Raw genomic sequence first — 19,166 nt, forward strand, 5'->3', positions numbered from 1 at the left:
AAAACGTCCAGATATTTTTTTTTATTTAAGCTTATACGCAACTAAAAAAAATACATTGTCTAAATAAACAAAGCAATAAATATGGTTTCATACTGTTATGTTATATTCCAGGGTATTTGGTCTTTCTGGAACTGATATTCACTGAGAAACATATAGTGGGGCAAAACCGTATTTAGTCAGCCACCAATTGTGCAAGTTCTCCCACTTAAAAAGATGAGAGAGGCCTGTAATGTTCATTATAGGTATAGCTCAACTCCCTCCAGCTTTGGACAACAACAAGAACAAGAACCTTTAACCTTTTTACCAAGGTTAAAGGTTGGTAAAAAGGTTAAGACCGGGACACAGATCCTCTCACCGCTGGATGATTGTGCGAGGCACGTTAGTGATCCACCCGAGCCCTCGTGAACGTTCGATTAGTGTAAGTTTGTGACTTCGTGTAACCACCCTCTTCTGTGTGCAGTTTCCCGGACCTGTGACCTACCCGCTGCTTGGGACGTGCATGAGTTGGCGTGAGAAAGTGGAGAATGAGTGAGAGAGAGCCTTCCCTTTCCCAGACTTCCACTTTTGGACCATTGGATCCCTGGATTTCCCCCACTGTATATACTGTGCACCTGGTGACTGTGTAATTAAACCTGTGTTTGAACTCAGACTCCCAGTCTGTGCCTGAGTCCCCTTTACCACACTTGACAATCCTCCTCTCTGCCCCTTAATGCTTTTTGTTCGCTATGGTAACACGTAAATATTTATTTCAAAATAAGACACAACTACAAAACAAATACAAAAGTACAAGAAAATATATAACTCTCCATAATGCTCAATCAGTGAGAGCCCTGTGCTTGTTTCTCTGCAACGAGATGGTCCCCCTTGGGCGTAATGGGCATGCTGAGTCTGCTCCTCAATTTTGTTTTCATAGCTGTAACTGCAGAAAACCCCACTTCACACATATATGTCGGAAATGGCAACAGGGTTTTTAGTGCTGTTGTGGCAATCTGCCACTTTGTTCACTGGGTATTCTGCCACAATTTGTATCCAGAATACTGGCAAAGTTGATGGCTCGAACATACTTTTAAGGCTGACAGATTTCCAACAGTTGATCTTCTTCTTGCAAAGACATGCTGGATTCACCCGGTTTATTGACAAATGGGTTGTGGATTCATTCCTTGTCAGTTTGTGGGTCTTTTGTGATTGGGGATTAGCGCTCGAACCCTTTTAAAAGCCAAGACAGGTGATTGTGCACTGGCTGGGAGAAAGAGCGCTCAGGCTGAGTCTCTTCCTAAAATCCTGCCAATGTTTGAAACATGTCAATTATGCCTCTGTTTACGCGTCGTCTCCACAAATCCAGTTTGGCTTTAACCCTCTCAGGCTCAAATTAAGTTTGTTGTTGCTAATGCACAACCAAGTCCTGCAGTGGTACTTCTGAGTAAAAAAAACTCATAAAATATGTATGTGGGGTAATCAGGTTGTTAGTTTTTAACTGTTGCAAATCGGCAACGCCTGCCTCGAGAGGGTTAAATTCAGCTACCTTATCTGCCAACTTGAAGACAGTTTTCATTTTCCCCTAAAGGAACAGGTTGAGTTCATTTCGTAGGCTGAATACATTGCATAAGTAAGCGAATTTTGCAAACCACTCCTTGTCACTGAAATGTGCTGCCAGCGGTGACTTCTTTTCTGAGAAAAATCTCTGCAGCGGCTCTTGTAATGTACCAGAAGGTCATCCAGGTAGACCAGACACCATTGCCATGGGACACCAGCCAGCACACTGTCCATAATCCTCTCGAAGGTGGCAGGGGCGTTGCAAAGACCAAAGCTCAGGACTTTGAACTGCCATAGTCTCCTGTTGGTGCAGAAGGCTGTCTTCGGTCTGGACCATTGACTGTAGAAAACATGGACGACGCGACTGCTCCCCAAAAATGAAGCCAAAACGTCTCTATCGCCCCCTGGTGTCTGGCTGCAGTATAGGTCATAAACCCCGCCTCCTCCATGTTAGCGGATGGGACTGGGGTCAGACTAAAATTAATTAATTCTCCTTAGATAATTTAAGTTTGATTCTAATTCCTATCGCGGTGATGTTAAATTGGGGTGAAACGTCATCATAAGAGCTTTGACTGACAGCTGCAGTCACGGAGAAACTTGCGTATCTCTGTTCGCGAATAGCAGATAGAGCGTAGGCTCTGAGAGGAGGGCCAGCGTTTACGCTACGAAACCACGACCGAGTGTTTTAACCTGACAGCCTGAGATGTTCTTCAGTAAACTGGACTACCCGACAGAAGGACCCGAGGCCCCGCTGCACTTTTTCAGTAAGTTAAACGCGTCTTCATCTTGATGGACCTGTAGCGTTTACAGGTCCATTCAAGCATTAAAAATGCTTGAATTTTAATGTTGTCTTTTCAAGGTTTGAAAAGTGCTTGAATTTCAGATGTGGTACTTAAAACTGTATTTCCTTCACCACAAATAATTGATTGAATTTGACAAATCTGATTGAATAGTTTTCTTATCAGATAGAGAAATAAATGAAATAAATAAAATTTCCCCGCCTGGGCTGCCTTGCGCCTCTGTCTGTTTCAACATGTGACCCCGCCCCTCCCTCGGACAGTCGGTTGCTGTTTTAATGAGTGTTTGATTATTAAATATTAAATATAGATATTAAACTCACTGGAGAAATGACTGAAATGCACTTAGTGTGATGCAGTATGGCAGCGTTATTATGGAATATGCTGTGAACTTAGCTAACATTCCTTAGCAGTAATATGAGTTAATTTACTCAAGTGAAAGCTTTAAACATTAGCCCGATACATAACTAGCCAACTTAAGGCTTTCTGATTAACCCTCTAGGGTCCACAGACCCAGAGTCTCCATTTCAACTTGGGTGGAACGTGCGGACTTCAAACTATATACCAGGTTTTAAATTGTGTTGATAGGCCACGTAAAACCGAGCCAATTATACCCTGGACCCCAGAGGGTTAGAGGCTAAAAGCAAAGTTGTCACCAAATACTGTTTATATTTGTGTGTATTGCTGCACTTTTCTAAAATGTTAACTTGGTGCCTTTGGGTGAAATAATGGTAATACGAGGGACCGATCCATATGGTCACAAAGAATAGCCACTTGTTTCTGTGCTACCAAAGTTCCCCGGCTTTCATTCAAAATGTGTTTATCGTCAGCACCTACACATTAAACTACTTAAACATTATTGTAAACGACCACGGCAGACCCAGTGGCATTTTAATCAGTCTTTATTAATACTTGACGGTTGCTGTCCACAATACACACAGAGCTGCAGCTCTCCCGCTGCCAGCTCAACGTACCAACCACAACAACCACACGCAGGACCCACTACAGTATTTAAGTAGGCGGGGCATGATTGCGGATGCCATGCAGGTGCGTCTGCCCTCCCTGCACGGCACCGCAAGTCACGCCCCGCCACAATTATAAATGGCCTCAAGCTCACACTGAGGCCTGTGGGGCACTATCAGCCACTGAGACAGTACACACATTTATATGTGTATTTGTATATGAATATTTCATACTTTAAGGCTGCCTGTTTATTTAAGGGAGATGAACAAAATACATTAGAATTGTACATAAACTTATCACAGGTGATAAATTCAATAGATTTTAAGTAGATGCTTGTGCGTTCTTAAAGTCTGTCGAATTGAACTATGTGATCTGTTCAAAGCCTCTCCCAGTCAGTGCTGTTCTCCATGCCTGTCTGTCTGTACATGATGTTATTAGCACAGACACTTTAAAGGTGATCATTTAGGACTTCAGCAATAATACTGACAGCAATGTAGTTAGCAATAAAACAGTTTTATTGGGAATTAACTTAAAAAACAAACAAACAAACATCTGTCTCCTATTTCTTGTCACACAGGAAAGAAGCATCAATATCTGATGAGAAGACTTATTTATTTCTTTTTTGGGTTTTTTTTGTTTGTGGACCAGGTAAGGTCGGCCGAGATGTGGACTCCAAGGAACTTAAAGCTTTCTACCCTTTCTACCTCCTCCCCACCAATGTAGAGGGTAGAGTGCTCAGATCGCTTTGTTCTTCTGAAGTTGATTACCATCCCCTTGGTCTTGGCTGTGTTCAGATGCAGGTTGTTGTTTTCACACCATTGCTTCAGATGCTGAACCTCTTCTCTGTAGGCTGATTCATTGTTGTTGTCGATCAGTCATATGATCGTGGTGTCATCAGCAAATTTTATAATGATGATACTGGTGTGGATTGGAGAACAGTCATGGGTGAAAAGTGAGTACAAGAGGGGACTGAGGACACACCCCTGTGGGACACCTACATTCAGAATGAAGGTGGAGGCGGTGTGTGCTCCCATTCTGAGTACAAATAGTTCTATTAAAAATACTCCAGTAAAAGCTGAAGTACTGATTCAACTTCTTAAGTAAAAGTGAAAAACTACAGGCATTGAAATGTACTGGAATTAAGAAAGTAAAAATTAGCTTTTTGGAGTAGGTTTATATTTCTGTGCAAAGCTAAGTGAACCTTGTGCTATATTAACATAATGATAAATTATATCAGTGATGGGGATACAAACTTTAGACTTTTCAAGACATGTTGAGGAGGTCATTTAGCCATTTAAATCAGCTGTGTTGGATCACGGACACATCTAAAACCTGCAGGACACCAGCCCTTGAGGCTGGTGTTGGACACCCCTGTTTTATGCTGTCTTTTGTCTAGATGGTACAAAGCTGGTATGAAGGTGGAATCTCAGTAACTTCAGCTAAAAATCATTAGAATCTTTGCTACACTTGATGTAACCTAACTCCCACCATGAAACCACAGCCACCGTGTGCCAGTCACACACACTGTTCTTTACTTTAAACCCATCAAGGTACAACAAACTAACCAGTTTATCCTTTTATTTAGTATTTTCATGCAGCCTTTAAATAGCAGGCAGTCTACCTCAGTTTGAGTTACAACAAGTTTGCACAATATGAAAAAACATAATGTCACATATGCAGATCTGAGAGCGTGTTTAGGATTTTCCACTCTGGCCTGGACCTGCGGTGTTCGCCCCTCTGGGGTGGAGCTTTGGAGACCACACTTGCCTCGACCATCTGTTCCTCGTCACCGATAATCAGCAAGTTTATTTAAGATCAGCATCCCCACCAGTTCTTTGCCAGTTTCTCAGGTACCTTATGGTGGTAACAGGTCTCACAGTAATTCCTTGCTTTTGGGTTATGTTTACCTTGTTCTCCTCTCGTTTCATGCAGTCATGCCATATTTCCATACCACACTTACCTTCCTTGCTCACCTCTGGACAGTGATCTCAAACTAAGGTTTTCTTCCAGTCCGGCACCACACTTCTCAGGATTTGCAACTACTCACCAACTTTGCCTGCCTGTCCTCCTGTCCAATGGCTCTGCTAACAAAATGGAACTTAGGTTGGATATTGCATTTGCCCGGACATTCATTTGGAAAGACCCCCTTCTCCTAACTCAATCGTGTGCAAACCCAAGTAAGCCACAGTCCACACCAGTATTGCTCTCCCTTGTTCCAAATTGCTCAGATCAGTAATCTCCCTCTCCTTTGTTTCAGTGCCTTTGTCCTCTGAGGCTTGCCATTACGCACAGACACTCCCCATGGCAGTTCCTGTGCTCACTGATTCATGTCATTGTAAAGAAAAAAAATGTGTAAAATCCTATTTTGCCTCCATTATTGTGTCTTGCACTTGGGACCACACTGCAATCCGGCCACCTGGCCGTGACACAGGCCAAATAACTGATTTAAAAACATGAGAACTTGCATGGATGCTTCAAATTTCCAGTTTATCAAATACCACTGAGCAGTTCTTATTTTTAAATCTAACTTCTCTTTTTCTGCTACTGTCCTGTCTTTCTTATTCGTCTTTCTCCCTCTCTGAGTGAAGTTAGCTCTCTTTCTTTCCCTGTGAAATACAGCAGCTGGAATTTTAGCAATACACTGTGAGACAGACTGCACACAGTTTGTATGTTTGCTGATGTTTGTTGTGCTGATAGAAATGCTGCATTTGAAATAACCTCCCACTTAAAAAAGTAACCCTCTTTATGCTCACTCCTCTTCAGTAGGGCTAGCTAGATGCTGAACTTACAACTTATGGACACCTGCAGTCATTCCAGTATTGTGGCAAAAACAAACAAACAAACAAAAGAACACAGTCCCACTTTTCACAACTGGCTTTGGTGCACATTATCTCTTTTTATGCAACATCCTATGGTGATAAACAAATGGGAGTGCCATTCATGTTTTACTGTTTAGGCTCAGAACAGTTTGATGTATCAAGACTCACAGTGATGAAATAACTCGACTGAAATGCGTCATATTAAAAGTAATGAGCCTTTTTTAAAAATGTAAGGATTAGAAAGTACAGACATTTGTTTAAAAATGTAAGGAGTAAAAGTAGTCAGAAAAACTACTCAAGTAAAGTACAGTGTAAAGTACCAGGACCCAACACACCATTCTTCAAGTTTTTATTGATTTTGCACACATAACTTTCAAGGTTCAGCACCCACAACAACCAACTTTTCAGCTGGCTGCACACACCTCACTATAAGAAGGAAAAACCTCATTTGATCATCTCCACCTGTCCCTCCAGCCTCCCTGGCACCGCCCCTTGAGCTCACTGCACTGACCCGTCCTTTCAGCTGAGCCAGAGACCACACCTCCGCCACATACAGATACCTGAAAATTGTACTAAGTACAGTAACTAAGTATTTGTACTTTGTTACGTCTCAAATCTGAAGGCTAGACAGGTTCAGCTGTACCCCGAGCCTATAAAATGAGCCTATGCTTTTGATAAAGCATATAGTTAGAGCTGGACCAGAAGACCCTGAATGCTCCGTTGGTTATGCTGCAATAAGTGTAGGCTGCTGGGGAATTCCCAGGATGTACTGAGTACTTCTTCTTCAGTCATCTTTTTTATTTGCTATGTGTTTATACAGCTCTCTGCTTTTAATTATTAGTTGCTATTAACTCCCTAGCTCTCTTCCACAGTGTGTCTTTGTCAGTCATAACAGATGGCTGCCCTTCCCTGAGCCTGGTTCTGCTGGAGGCTTTTTCATGTTAAAAGGTAGTTTTTCCTTCCCAGTGTCACCAAAGCACTTGGTTATATGGGGTCATATGATTGTTGGAGTTTTTACTGTTTCCTTTGTATGTAAAACTTGATAGTAACAACATACAAAAAGTAAACTCAGTTCGTTTGAGACCTAATTTTTTCACAGTATTGCCTAAGTCTGCCATACAAAAGCAATCTCAACTGAAATGTATTTTAGGCCCTGCCCCTACTCTTTCAATTTCCCTAATGGGTGGTGTGAAAGAATTACCAACACTGCATGCAAATAAAAAGGAATAGCAAAGCAATAAAACCTAATCACTAGGCTCAGGAATCAGGAAGCTGTCATGTGGTCATATTTGCTAACTATTTTTTTCTTACTTATTTTGGTGTATTCCTTTTCTTGTGCTTCATGTTCTTCTCTGTTTCCCTCCTCCTGTCAGTTACTTGGAAAGTTTCATTTGAATGGAATGCACAAGACTGGAGATGTGATTTTAGGAGGACTATTTCAAGTCCACTTTTTTTCAAGCATTCAGGACCTGTCTTTTACCTCACAGTCACAGCAGCCTGTTTGCCATGGGTAGGTCTGGGATGTATATCTGGTGAACAAAAAAAAAGAAGAACAAAAAACAAACAAACAGTGAAATCAATGGAAGGGAAATATGAGTAGTGTAATTTATATCTCTAAATTACACTTAAAAAATACTAATGTTAAAAGATTGTAGTAGTAATTCATATTCTTTATTTATTTTTCATTAAATATTACTATAATTACTTCTATTAAGTTATTTAGTCAGCATTTACAGAATCTTTGTAATATGTTTTCCAAGTTTGCAATATTTTTAATAGTAATCTTTCTTGTTTCTTAGTTTTGATGTCTTAGGATTTAGGCAGGCACAAACCATGGCCTTTGCTATTGATGAAATCAACCGAAACTCCAACCTGCTACCTAATGTGACTCTGGGATACACTCTTTATGACAACTGCCTTGAACTTGGAATAGGATTCCGTGCAGCACTGTCATTAGCCAGTGGTCAAGAGGAGAAAATTATATTAAATAATAAATGTGCTGGAAATCCTCCAGTCATAGGGATTGTTGGTGATTCTTCCTCTACACGTTCTATTGCTATTTCCACTGTCTTAGGTTTGTACAGAGTGCCAATGGTAAGTTTTCTACTCATCTATGTAATAGTTCTTCTATTATTTAGATTTTATTGCAAATTTAATGTCACTTGTAAAAACACATTGCAAAAACAACTGACAAAGCTAAAGAAAACAAAGGCTTTTAGTAGTTCTAAAGTATTCAGCCTGTATCTTTCACAGGTGAGTTATTTTGCCACATGTTCCTGCCTGAGTGACCGTCAAAAGTATCCATCCTTCTTTAGGACGATCCCAAGTGATGCTTTCCAGGTGAAAATATATCAGAAAAATTAAAATAGAAAGACTAAAGTGATTTTCAAGAAGAAAATTCCCATTTAACAAAATAATACATAATGACATAAACATATTAAAATCATATTTTGTGTATATACAGCTATATTCTGTTTTGTTCTTGTATAGAGAACATAGCTAAATTGCTGTTAGTGGTGATGACCAAATACTGATATAAGTAAATGAATTTAATCTATATTCACTTAGGTACGTGCTATTATTCAGATCCTAAAACACTTTGGCTGGAGTTGGGCAGGTCTGCTTATCAGTGATGATGATTATGGACTTCACGCAGCCAGAGCCTTTCAATCTGAGCTGAGTCTGTCAGGTGAAGGTTGCCTGGCCTATGTTGAAGTTTTGCCCTGGGACAAAGACACAGATGAAATAAGGAGGATAGTGGATGTGATTAAAAAATCCACAGCTCGTGTGGTCATTGTCTTTGCGCATGAGAGTCATATGATCAATCTTATGGAAGAGGTTTGGATTTTAAAACAATTTTGTTTTTACAAGTTACAAAAATCATGTATAATATCTTTGAACAAGTACATATAAATAATCCTCTAAAGCTAGTCTAGGAGATAAGCAATTACTTTACTGTCATTGTAATGCCATTAATATATCTGCAACTTACAATTTCACTTTATAAATTTGTTGTAATACAAATCACAGGTAGTGGCACACAATTTAAAAGGGTTGCAGTGGATGGCCAGTGAAGCCTGGACAGCAGCTGCTGTTCTACAAATACCTCAACTTATGCCATACCTGGGTGGTACACTGGGTATTGCAATTCGTCGAGGAGAAATACAAGGGCTCAGGGAATTCCTGTTACAAGTACGTCCCAATCTACCCCACAGCACTAGCTACGGAAGAAGTATGGTGAGGGAACCCTTTACTGTGTGTACTTGCAAGAATTATATATTTTCATAATATATTTTCATTATTTGTGACAAACTGTTTTAAATATATTTCAGGTTACTCAGTTTTGGGAATTTACATTTCAGTGCAGATTTGCACCACCTCCAACAGGTTGGGTGGAAGGTGGAGGAGCAATATGCACTGGAAAGGAAGATCTAGAAAATGCAGACACTGAATTCTTGGAAATTTCCAACCTCCGGCCTGAGTACAATGTGTACAAAGCTGTTTATGCTCTGGCGTATTCCCTTGATGATATGCTGCAGTGCAAGCCAGGAAGAGGGTCTTTCAGTGGGGACAGCTGTGCCACATTACACACACTGGAACCATGGCAGGTGTGATATCAGTTTACACTCCACCGATGACCTAATCCTTTTACTCTATAATTACTTTCAGAACAGAATTTACACTGCAGGATTCAGTACAGTGCCATGAGAAAAACTCTGCTGAAAATAGCTAAATGAATTTTCTGTACTCAGGACTGAAAGTAATGTTTAATGTCTTTAATTAATTAATAATAATAATTAACATATATAAATATACAAAATTTTTAGTGAAGTGACTTGTTTGATTTTGAGTCAGAATGTAATGAGTTCATATATACAAGTATAATAGATCTTATTTGATTATTAAGTAGCAGTTCCACACAAAACTAATGAATTTCATATACATTCCTTTGTAACAGCTTGTTTATCACTTGGAAAGGGTGAACTTCACCACTTCATTTGGTGATCAAGTGTCATTTGATGAGAATGGCGATGCATTACCAATTTACGATGTGATGAACTGGTTGTGGCTCCCTGATGGAAGCACTAAAGTTAAGAATGTGGGTGAGGTAAAGAGGTCAACTTTCAAAGGTGAAGAACTCATACTTGATGAAGACAAAATATTCTGGAATTTTGAATCCAAAAAGGTTATATATAGTTTTTGTAGACTTATACTGTACATGTGACAAAAGTAAAATAACATTGTAAGATGTAAGATGTAATTTTTTTTTAATGTAGCCACCTCGATCAGTATGTAGTGAGAGCTGTCCTCCTGGTACCCACATGGTGAGAAGGAAGGGGGAACCCATGTGCTGCTTTGATTGCATTCCTTGCTCTGAAGGAAAAATCACTAACACGAGCGGTACGTATTATTCTTTCTGCATGACATATTTAATTTCATTATTATGAAAAATAATATGCATTTCACCAATGTTCCCTTTTGTATCAGACTCCCTAGAGTGTACGAGTTGTCCAGAGGATTTTTGGTCAAACCCCAAGCGTGACCACTGTATTCCAAAGCAGACAGAGTTTCTCTCCTACCATGAGCCTCTGGGTATTTGCTTGACAGCAACCTCATTACTGGGCACATTTGTATGTGCTGTTGTTCTAGGGATCTTCATCTACCATCGCAGAACACCCATAGTGCGTGCCAACAATTCAGAACTTAGTTTCCAGCTATTGCTGTCACTTAAGTTGTGTTTCCTGTGTTCACTGCTGTTCATTGGACGACCCAGGCTTTGGACATGCCAACTCAGACATGCAGCATTTGGGATCAGCTTTGTGCTGTGTGTCTCATGCATCCTGGTAAAAACCATGGTTGTTCTGGCTGTGTTCAAAGCCACCAAGCCAGGAGGGGGAACCAGTCTGAAGTGGTTTGGTGCTATGCAACAGAGAGGAACAGTTCTGTGCCTTACATCTATTCAGGCAGCCATCTGCACTGCCTGGCTTGTCTCTTCCTCTCCAGCTCCACATAAGAACACCTTATACCACAATGATAAGATCATTTATGAGTGTGCAGTTGGGTCCACTGTTGGTTTTGCAGTGTTATTGGGCTATATTGGTGTGCTGGCTTTCCTCAGTTTTCTAATTGCATTCCTGGTGAGGAATCTCCCTGATAGTTTTAATGAGGCCAAGCTCATCACATTCAGCATGCTGATCTTCTGTGCTGTGTGGGTGGCCTTTGTTCCTGCTTATATCAGTTCACCAGGAAAACTTGCAGATGCAGTGGAGGTATTTGCCATCTTGGCTTCAAGTTTTGGACTCTTGATCACACTGTTTGGACCCAAATGTTACATAATCCTGTTGAGACCAGAGATGAACACAAAGAAAGCTGTTATGGGTCGTGGCATTGGGTCATAAAAAAAGTCTATTTCAATAGAAAGAAGAAGTAATTATGTATTTTTCATGCAGACAGAAAAACAAATAAATAAAATGATACACATAAATAAGATAATATTCCTTTTAAATCTCTGTGCTGATGTTACAGGACTGCAAATGTACAAAATTATGTCTTGCAGGCGGCTTTCTTCTTTTTTTTTTCAATATGTAGTTGAAATACAAAGTAATCATAGTGAAACTTACATACTTTGCATATAAGTAGTATTGACTCCATGATGTATTGAAATTTAACCTCAATTTAAAGGCACTGATTTTTTACTTTATTTAATAGGGAAAAAAAACAATATTGTTCCCATAAATGTACAATAATTAGTGTTCAATTACATCTTCCAACAAATCTCTGTATTCTGAACATTCATGAAATCAAATTAATCCAGTTAAAATATATAAGCACGGGCTCCAGTTTGTGGAAGTCATACTATTGGTATCATCTTGAATACAGTTGACATTGTCTTTCGGTTAGTTGCATTTTATGTATATTGCTAGAGACCAGCACACATGTCACACCAAAGGAGCAGGAGACAATAACTCAAAAATCTCTGGTTAGGATTGAGGCAAATTTTAATTCATATCCATATCTGTGACCAAACAAATTGTATTGATCAATTCGCATTGTTCACTTCAAAGATCCGGCTCTAAGAGCCATTTCGTTCGCGACCGACACATCACTAATACATTCTTTGTGTTTACTCTACATTTACTTCTCTATATTGCATAAATGTCAGTTACAAGCTTAAATGTAAAACAAGTTGAAAAAATGTAATTGCAACCAGGCTATTGATCAAGTAACTGCAATTAATCGCATAATTACAGAAAATTGAAAATTGAGATTAAGTAGTTAAATTTTTTTAATCTAATGAAAGCACTAATTATTATTACTAATATAGATTACTAAATATCTACTACATTAAACATACCTATTCATTGTTAGCTGATAATAACAAGTGGTTGAGAAATTTTTCAAATCACTTCCTTATGAAGACAATAAGGTTGGGCAATTGGACAAATATATGACAATTGGCTGAGCCTTTCACCCATCATTTTTACAAGAGCGATTTATTTATTTATTTGCCCATGAACAGTGACGGGAATAACAGCGTTACAATTAACGGCGTTACTAACGGCATTAATTTTTTCAGTAACAAGTAATCAAACTAACTACTATTCCTATCGTTACGACGCCATTACCATTACTAACAAGAAAATGCGGTGCGGTCGCGTTACTATTTTTCAACAAACAGACGGCTGAAGCTGTGTTCAGCTTACCGCATCTTATGTCTGTTGGACGGAAGGAGCTGTAAGTAATCTGGGCGCTACAGCTTTAAGCACCTTCACACTCTCCCGCGGGTGGCAATCAGCTAGAGCTAAGGGGGCAAAACAATCCCATGAGTGCTACTGTTTGGCTGAGGAAGAATATAGCAGTCATGGTAAGCCAATCACACGACCACTTTAAGATGACAAAGCAACAAGGTGATATATACCAGTTTTTAAATTGTGTTGATAGGCCACATAAAACCAGAGTCATGATAAACAATATATATGTGGTGTTTTTCCTGAATAGTTTCGCCACGTTTACTGTCTAAGGACAGCGCTAGCAAGCACTCTCTGCTTATGACCAAAAAATTAAAAAACAAAACAAAAAACAGCCCGTTCGTTTTGGTGAAAGATGTACCATGTCAGCCAATATAAAAAATGATATGGCAACATAACATTTGGTTGTTTAGGAAGAGGGGGAAGTTTTAGGAGTGACAGTGAGAGAGAGAGAGAAAGAAAGACCGCAGAAAAGAGTTTTGAGATGTGAGAGATTTGTGACGTCTAGCATGTTTGGAGTGTGTTGTCTGTGTTGTCTTGTGTAGTTAGTGTGTAGTGTTGTGGATAGTTTTGTGTTGTGTGCCAGAACAATGAGGCGACTGCTGAATGAAAACAGGATGAGTGATACACCTGCTGCTGTTAGACCTGCAGGTATCAGGCTTGTTATTCTCCTTTATAGTGGACAGAAATTAGTTTTTTGGAGTGGCACAAATAATTTGTGTGGCATCTTATTGAATGCAGAACACCTGATTGCTATGTAAATAGTGTGAAATGGTTATTTGAAAAAAAAAAAGGATAAAAGGTAAATGGCTGCAAATAACTTTGTTGTTTGCAAAACTTGTGCATAGGATTTTAAAATTGACATTTTATATTTGCATTTAAAATTATGAAATATGATTCAATAAGCATGTTTGTGGTTGTTACAGTAAAAAAATATAACTTTCTACTCAGATTTTATGTTTTTTGTCTGATTTTAGATCAATTGTGTTAATATAGTATGTCAAAATGACAACATAACTGTAAATTCAGACACGGGAGGTTGTGTTGAAAAGAATGATACCAAACAAGGCAAACAAGTAAATAATTTTTAAAGGTGAAATGTAGAGGTAAAATCAAAAGTAGTGAAAAATGGCCAAGTATACCCTGGACCCCAGAGGGTTAAACATTTTTTTTAAGGTAACACAATAGTTACTTTTCAAATAATTAATTCAGTTAACTCAGTTACTTTTTTGAAGAAGTAACTAGTAACTATAATTAATTACTTTTTCAAATAACTTGCCCAACACTGCCCATGAGTAAATTTGCTAATAATGTTGGTTGAAGCTAAGAGAAAAATTATAGCTCTGTTTTAATGGCACCCTCCTCAGAGTGCAAATGCAGTGATTCATCTACTCAAACCCATAACAGAAAGAAAGAAAGACAGTAGCCTATGTTCAGAAAAAAACAAAAACATTGTATTTAAATTAAAAAAAAACACAATGGTATGGAGGGAAACAAAGAGAAACTGGCTTCTTTTTTCCACTATGATAGTGGATATATATTATATAATGTATATATTTACAGGCCGCTCCAGTGTTTATCTGTCTTACACTCTTGACCAAACACAAAGTGCAAAATTTAAAAAAAAAGTAAGTTAAAAATCCAAATGTCTCTTCCAGTGAACATTAAACAAAAAATCTCAGATAGAAAGTTAAGTCTTTTGTGTGATTTGGCGCATAATCCAAAAAGTAGCTGTATTAATACTGAAACAAACAATAAAAGAAGGTAAAATATTCCCTCCACACAAAACGTATATAAATTCCAAATGCACAAGTCAGTCCATGCAGGATTACATTGCTCCGCCCATCAAAATGTCACCTGCGTGAATATATTGCCTATTGTCATTTAATAGACTGACGATTCTGGGTTGGTAATTTGGGTTGGGTTGGACCACTGTTAATTCTATGAGTGGTTTCAGTCTCGGTAGAAACAGTCTCAGACACACAGAAAACATTCATAACATCACTGTCCTTGACAGATCTGTTGACAAATGGATTTGGACCAATAACACTTACTGAATCAGTAGGATGGGTCATGGTGTACTCAGATGCTAAACATACAGGCTCGATTAAGCCCTATCCGTCAGAGATTGGTTCAGGGCCAACATGCACCAAAACATCTGTGGTGTTCAAACTACAATTGTCAACTTGACAGCGATGTAATTCAAAATAATTCTGTTTCAAATTAACATGATAAATATCTAAATGAACAAAGGAAACACTGGTGAGTTCAGAATAAGCGTGGTTATTTGGTGGTTCAACTAACAAAGAGACAGATAATTCAGGTCCTGATCTGGGTATTAACCAAACCAACCTTGGCGAGGTGTTCCACACATGTCCTATCAGCATGAGGCCACAGGACAGACCCCAGACACAATACAGAGATTATTTACCTTTGGGGAAAATGATTACTAGATTCACTGCTAAAATTAAGTTTCCTCAGTCCCAAAGCAATGAATATTTTCATATTTTTTGTTAGTTTGATTTTAAAAGAGAGAAAGAGACTATCAACCAAAAGTCCAGAAAACACAAGGAAATTTGAGGAAATTTGTCCCACTCATCTTTATAGGAATTCTCTAAATCCTTTTAGGTTCAGAGGTTTCAACTTTCTCCACATTTTCTCTAGAACTTAGGTCTGGAGAGTGGCTAAGACACTTCATGACTTTAACCCTCTAGAGTCAACAGATGTGCCCATGGACCACATCCTAATTATCAGAAAAACAGCCCCAAAACACACACACACACACAGCCATGCTTGAATGTGGGGATGGTAATCAGTATCAGTACCAGGCTTCAGTATCCCCACAGATGAGCTAGAGAAGGTGGCTGGGAAAAGGGAGGGTCTTATTTTCTATGCTGAAACTGTTGCGCCCAATCTTTGCTTCTGACAAAAATTGGATAGTTGGCTGGATGGTGCTCTATGTCAAAGGACAGTTACATATCATCAGTACTCCAGTGCTGGCTATTCCAGGAACTGTTTTACGAGTTTCATGTTTCATAAGTCAAATTTATATATATATCTATATATCTATATCTATATATATATATATATATATATATATATATATACAGTGGGGCAAAAAAGTATTTAGTCAGCCACCGATTGTGCAAGTTCCCCCACTTAAAATGATGACAGAGGTCAGTAATTTGCACCAGAGGTACACTTCAACTGTGAGAGACAGAATGTGAAAAAAAAATCCATGAATTCACATGGTAGGATTTGTAAAGAATTTATTCGTAAATCAGGGTGGAAAATAAGTATTTGGTCAATAACAAAAATACAACTCAATACTTTGTAACATAACCTTTGTTGGCAATAACAGAGGTCAAACGTTTACTATAGGTCTTTACCAGGTTTGCACACACAGTAGCTGGTATTTTGGCCCATTCCTCCATGCAGATCTTCTCAAGAGCAGTGATGTTTTGGGGCTGTCGCCGAGCAACACGGACTTTCAACTCCCGCCACAGATTTTCTATGGGGTTGAGGTCTGGAGACTGGCTAGGCCACTCCAGGACTTTCAAATGCTTCTTACGGAGCCACTCCTTTGTTGCCCGGGCGGTGTGTTTTGGATCATTGTCATGTTGGAAGACCCAGCCTCGTTTCATCTTCAAAGTTCTCACTGATGGAAGGAGGTTTTGGCTCAAAATCTCACGATACTTGGCCCCATTCATTCTGTCCTTAACACGGATCAGTCGTCCTGTCCCCTTGGCAGAAAAACAGCCCCATAGCATGATGTTTCCACCCCCATGCTTCACAGTAGGTATGGTGTTCTTGGGATGCAACTCAGTATTCTTCTTCCTCCAAACACGACGAGTTGAGTTTATAACAAAAAGTTCTACTTTGGTTTCATCTGACCACATGACATTCTCCCAATCCTCTGCTGTATCATCCATGTGCTCTCTGGCAAACCTCAGACGGGCCTGGACATGCACTGGCTTTAGCAGCGGAACACGTCTGGCACTGCAGGATTTGATTCCCTGCCGTTGTAGTGTGTTACTGATGGTGACCTTTGTTACTTTGGTCCCAGCTCTCTGCAGGTCATTCACCAGGTCCCCCCGTGTGGTTCTGGGATCTTTGCTCACCGTTCTCATGATCATTTTGACCCCACGGGATGAGATCTTGCGTGGAGCCCCAGATCGAGGGAGATTATCAGTGGTCTTGTATGTCTTCCATTTTCTGATGATTGCTCCCACAGTTGATTTTTTCACACCAAGCTGCTTGCCTATTGTAGATTCACTCTTCCCAGTCTGGTGCAGGTCTACAATTCTTTTCCTGGTGTCCTTCGAAAGCTCTTTGGTCTTGGCCATGGCGGAGTTTGGAGTCTGACTGGTTGAGGCTGTGGACAGGTGTCTTTTATACAGATGATGAGGTCAAACAGGTGCCATTCATACAGGTAACGAGTGGGGGACAGAAAAGCTTCTTACAGAAGACGTTACAGGTCTGTGAGAGCCAGGGATTTTCCTTGTTTGAGGTGACCAAATACTTATTTTCCACCCTGATTTACGAATAAATTCTTTACAAATCCTACCATGTGAATTCATGGATTTTTTTTTCACATTCTGTCTCTCACAGTTGAAGTGTACCTCTGGTGCAAATTACTGACCTCTGTCATCATTTTAAGTGGGGGAACTTGCACAATCGGTGGCTGACTAAATACTTTTTTGCCCCACTGTATATATATATATATATGTACGACACATCAAAACAAACGGTAGTAAAAGTACGGGAGGATACATCATAGGCAACAGTTTTACTCTGTGATGATTAGCTTACCCCTTTGCCAGTCCTGAGTTTCCCTGCTGCCAGCTCATCAAAACAATTTCTTGTGTATGTTCTGACTCCTGCTTAAACTGGGCTTTCTTTGTCTAAGCTTGTCCTCATAGTTTTGGTTTCTGTGCCTGAGCTGGCCCGGTATATATTGAAATACAGCAGTCCACAATATGTGGTTTGGTGCTGCAGTCTCACATCCCCACATCCTTTCCAGCTCCAGAAAGTGAGCCGCCTGACATCCTAATGATGCCTTTTACTGGACCTTTCTACTGCCGTGACTCGAGAAACACTGCTCTCTCCACTGGCAATTTGGAGAGAGTCTTGCCTCCTCAGCTTAAAAATGAGACACCAGAAGGGTTCACTCTGATTTCTAGTCCTCTGGGCCACTTCATCTGTAACCATGTGCCCTGCCTTGTTGTTGCCAGTCTTTGCCTAAATCACCACCTTGGCTGACTGAGTGCATCTGGTTTGGCTTCAGATGGGCTTTCATTTCCACTACTGAACAACTGCTCGACTTCCCGAGAGGTTTCTTAGCCCAGGTTTGCCTACAGGCTGTGCCCCTGAACTTGGTCATCTCTTGGACTAGCCCTCGATTCTGCTTTGACCTCAGGACACTTTTCCACATCGACTAACTTTTCCAGTTTCCTCTTGCCCTTTGCAGTCAGCTTCCTACCCATGCTCTGGGTTTTTTGATGCCCTCAACTGTTTTATTTTCTGTTTCAACTCAGTTTTAGAGTGGAAGCTTTTAATATGGCCTTTTTGAACACAAACCTGTAACAGTCCCTGTTCAGCCGCCAGTTTGTAACAGCAGTCTGCTGAGGAAGAAGCGGCTAGCAGCTAAGGGTGGGCAATATAAACGATATATGATAGAAACAATATAAATTTGGCCAACAATAGAGATTGTGACTATACCGCAATAGCGCGTGTTGATGATGTCATCAAGCTGCGCCTGTTTTGGCCTAAAGCGTCGCAGCGGCTACAACCATTATCATCTGCAAATTATGCCGGGCGACAGTCATAGCAAAGAGATGAAGCACTTTTGAAATATGGGGAAAAACAAAAACTGCGCTTCCTCCACTTCCGTAACATTGATTCATTAATGTTGAATTCTCTCGCAGCTGTTCTATTCCCATGTTGTTGCAGTATATTAATAACTAACCTCGTATTGTGGATGAATAATCTCAGTTGTTCTCCTGACTGAAGTTTGGCCCGTGTATAGCATCCTGCTATGCGATTGCATTTGTCCCTGACCACCAGAATCCCTCACGTTAACTTTTATCGAGTGGAAAAAAAGTTGGCGTTCATCCTCCAGCTTCACTGTGCTAATTTTATGCTAACATAGCTGTGTCGCTAGCAATCACGTAGCACAACATTATATACCAGGTAGTCCAATTTCAGTAACCCTGAAAACGCCACTGCTGTTTAGTTTTCTGTCTTCATTTATGTCGGAAGTGGTAGCAGAGCTGTACGTTTTAATTAGTTTCAAAAATCTCTCA

At 39.8% G+C, this 19,166-nt stretch overlaps 1 protein-coding gene across 1 annotated transcript; it reads left to right on the top strand.

Moving 5' to 3' along the window:
* The first annotated feature begins 10,581 nt into the window (after positions 1 to 10,581).
* Positions 10,582 to 11,567, top strand: LOC146503455 (vomeronasal type-2 receptor 26-like). The gene has a single exon (XM_085131206.1). The coding sequence runs from the start codon at positions 10,582 to 10,584 to the stop codon at positions 11,509 to 11,511; it is 930 nt and encodes a 309-aa protein (XP_084987332.1). The 3' UTR covers positions 11,512 to 11,567.
* Positions 11,568 to 19,166: the final 7,599 nt, after the last annotated feature.

The sequence above is a fragment of the Neolamprologus multifasciatus genome, chromosome 14 (genome assembly GCF_963576455.1).
Source record: "Neolamprologus multifasciatus chromosome 14, fNeoMul1.2, whole genome shotgun sequence".
Classification (NCBI taxonomy): Eukaryota; Metazoa; Chordata; class Actinopteri; order Cichliformes; family Cichlidae; genus Neolamprologus; species Neolamprologus multifasciatus.

Coding starts and splice junctions, on each gene's coding strand:
- LOC146503455 (XM_085131206.1), top strand. CDS start 10,582: ATGTTCCCTTTTGTATCAGACTCCCTAGAGTGTACGAGTTGTCCAGAG.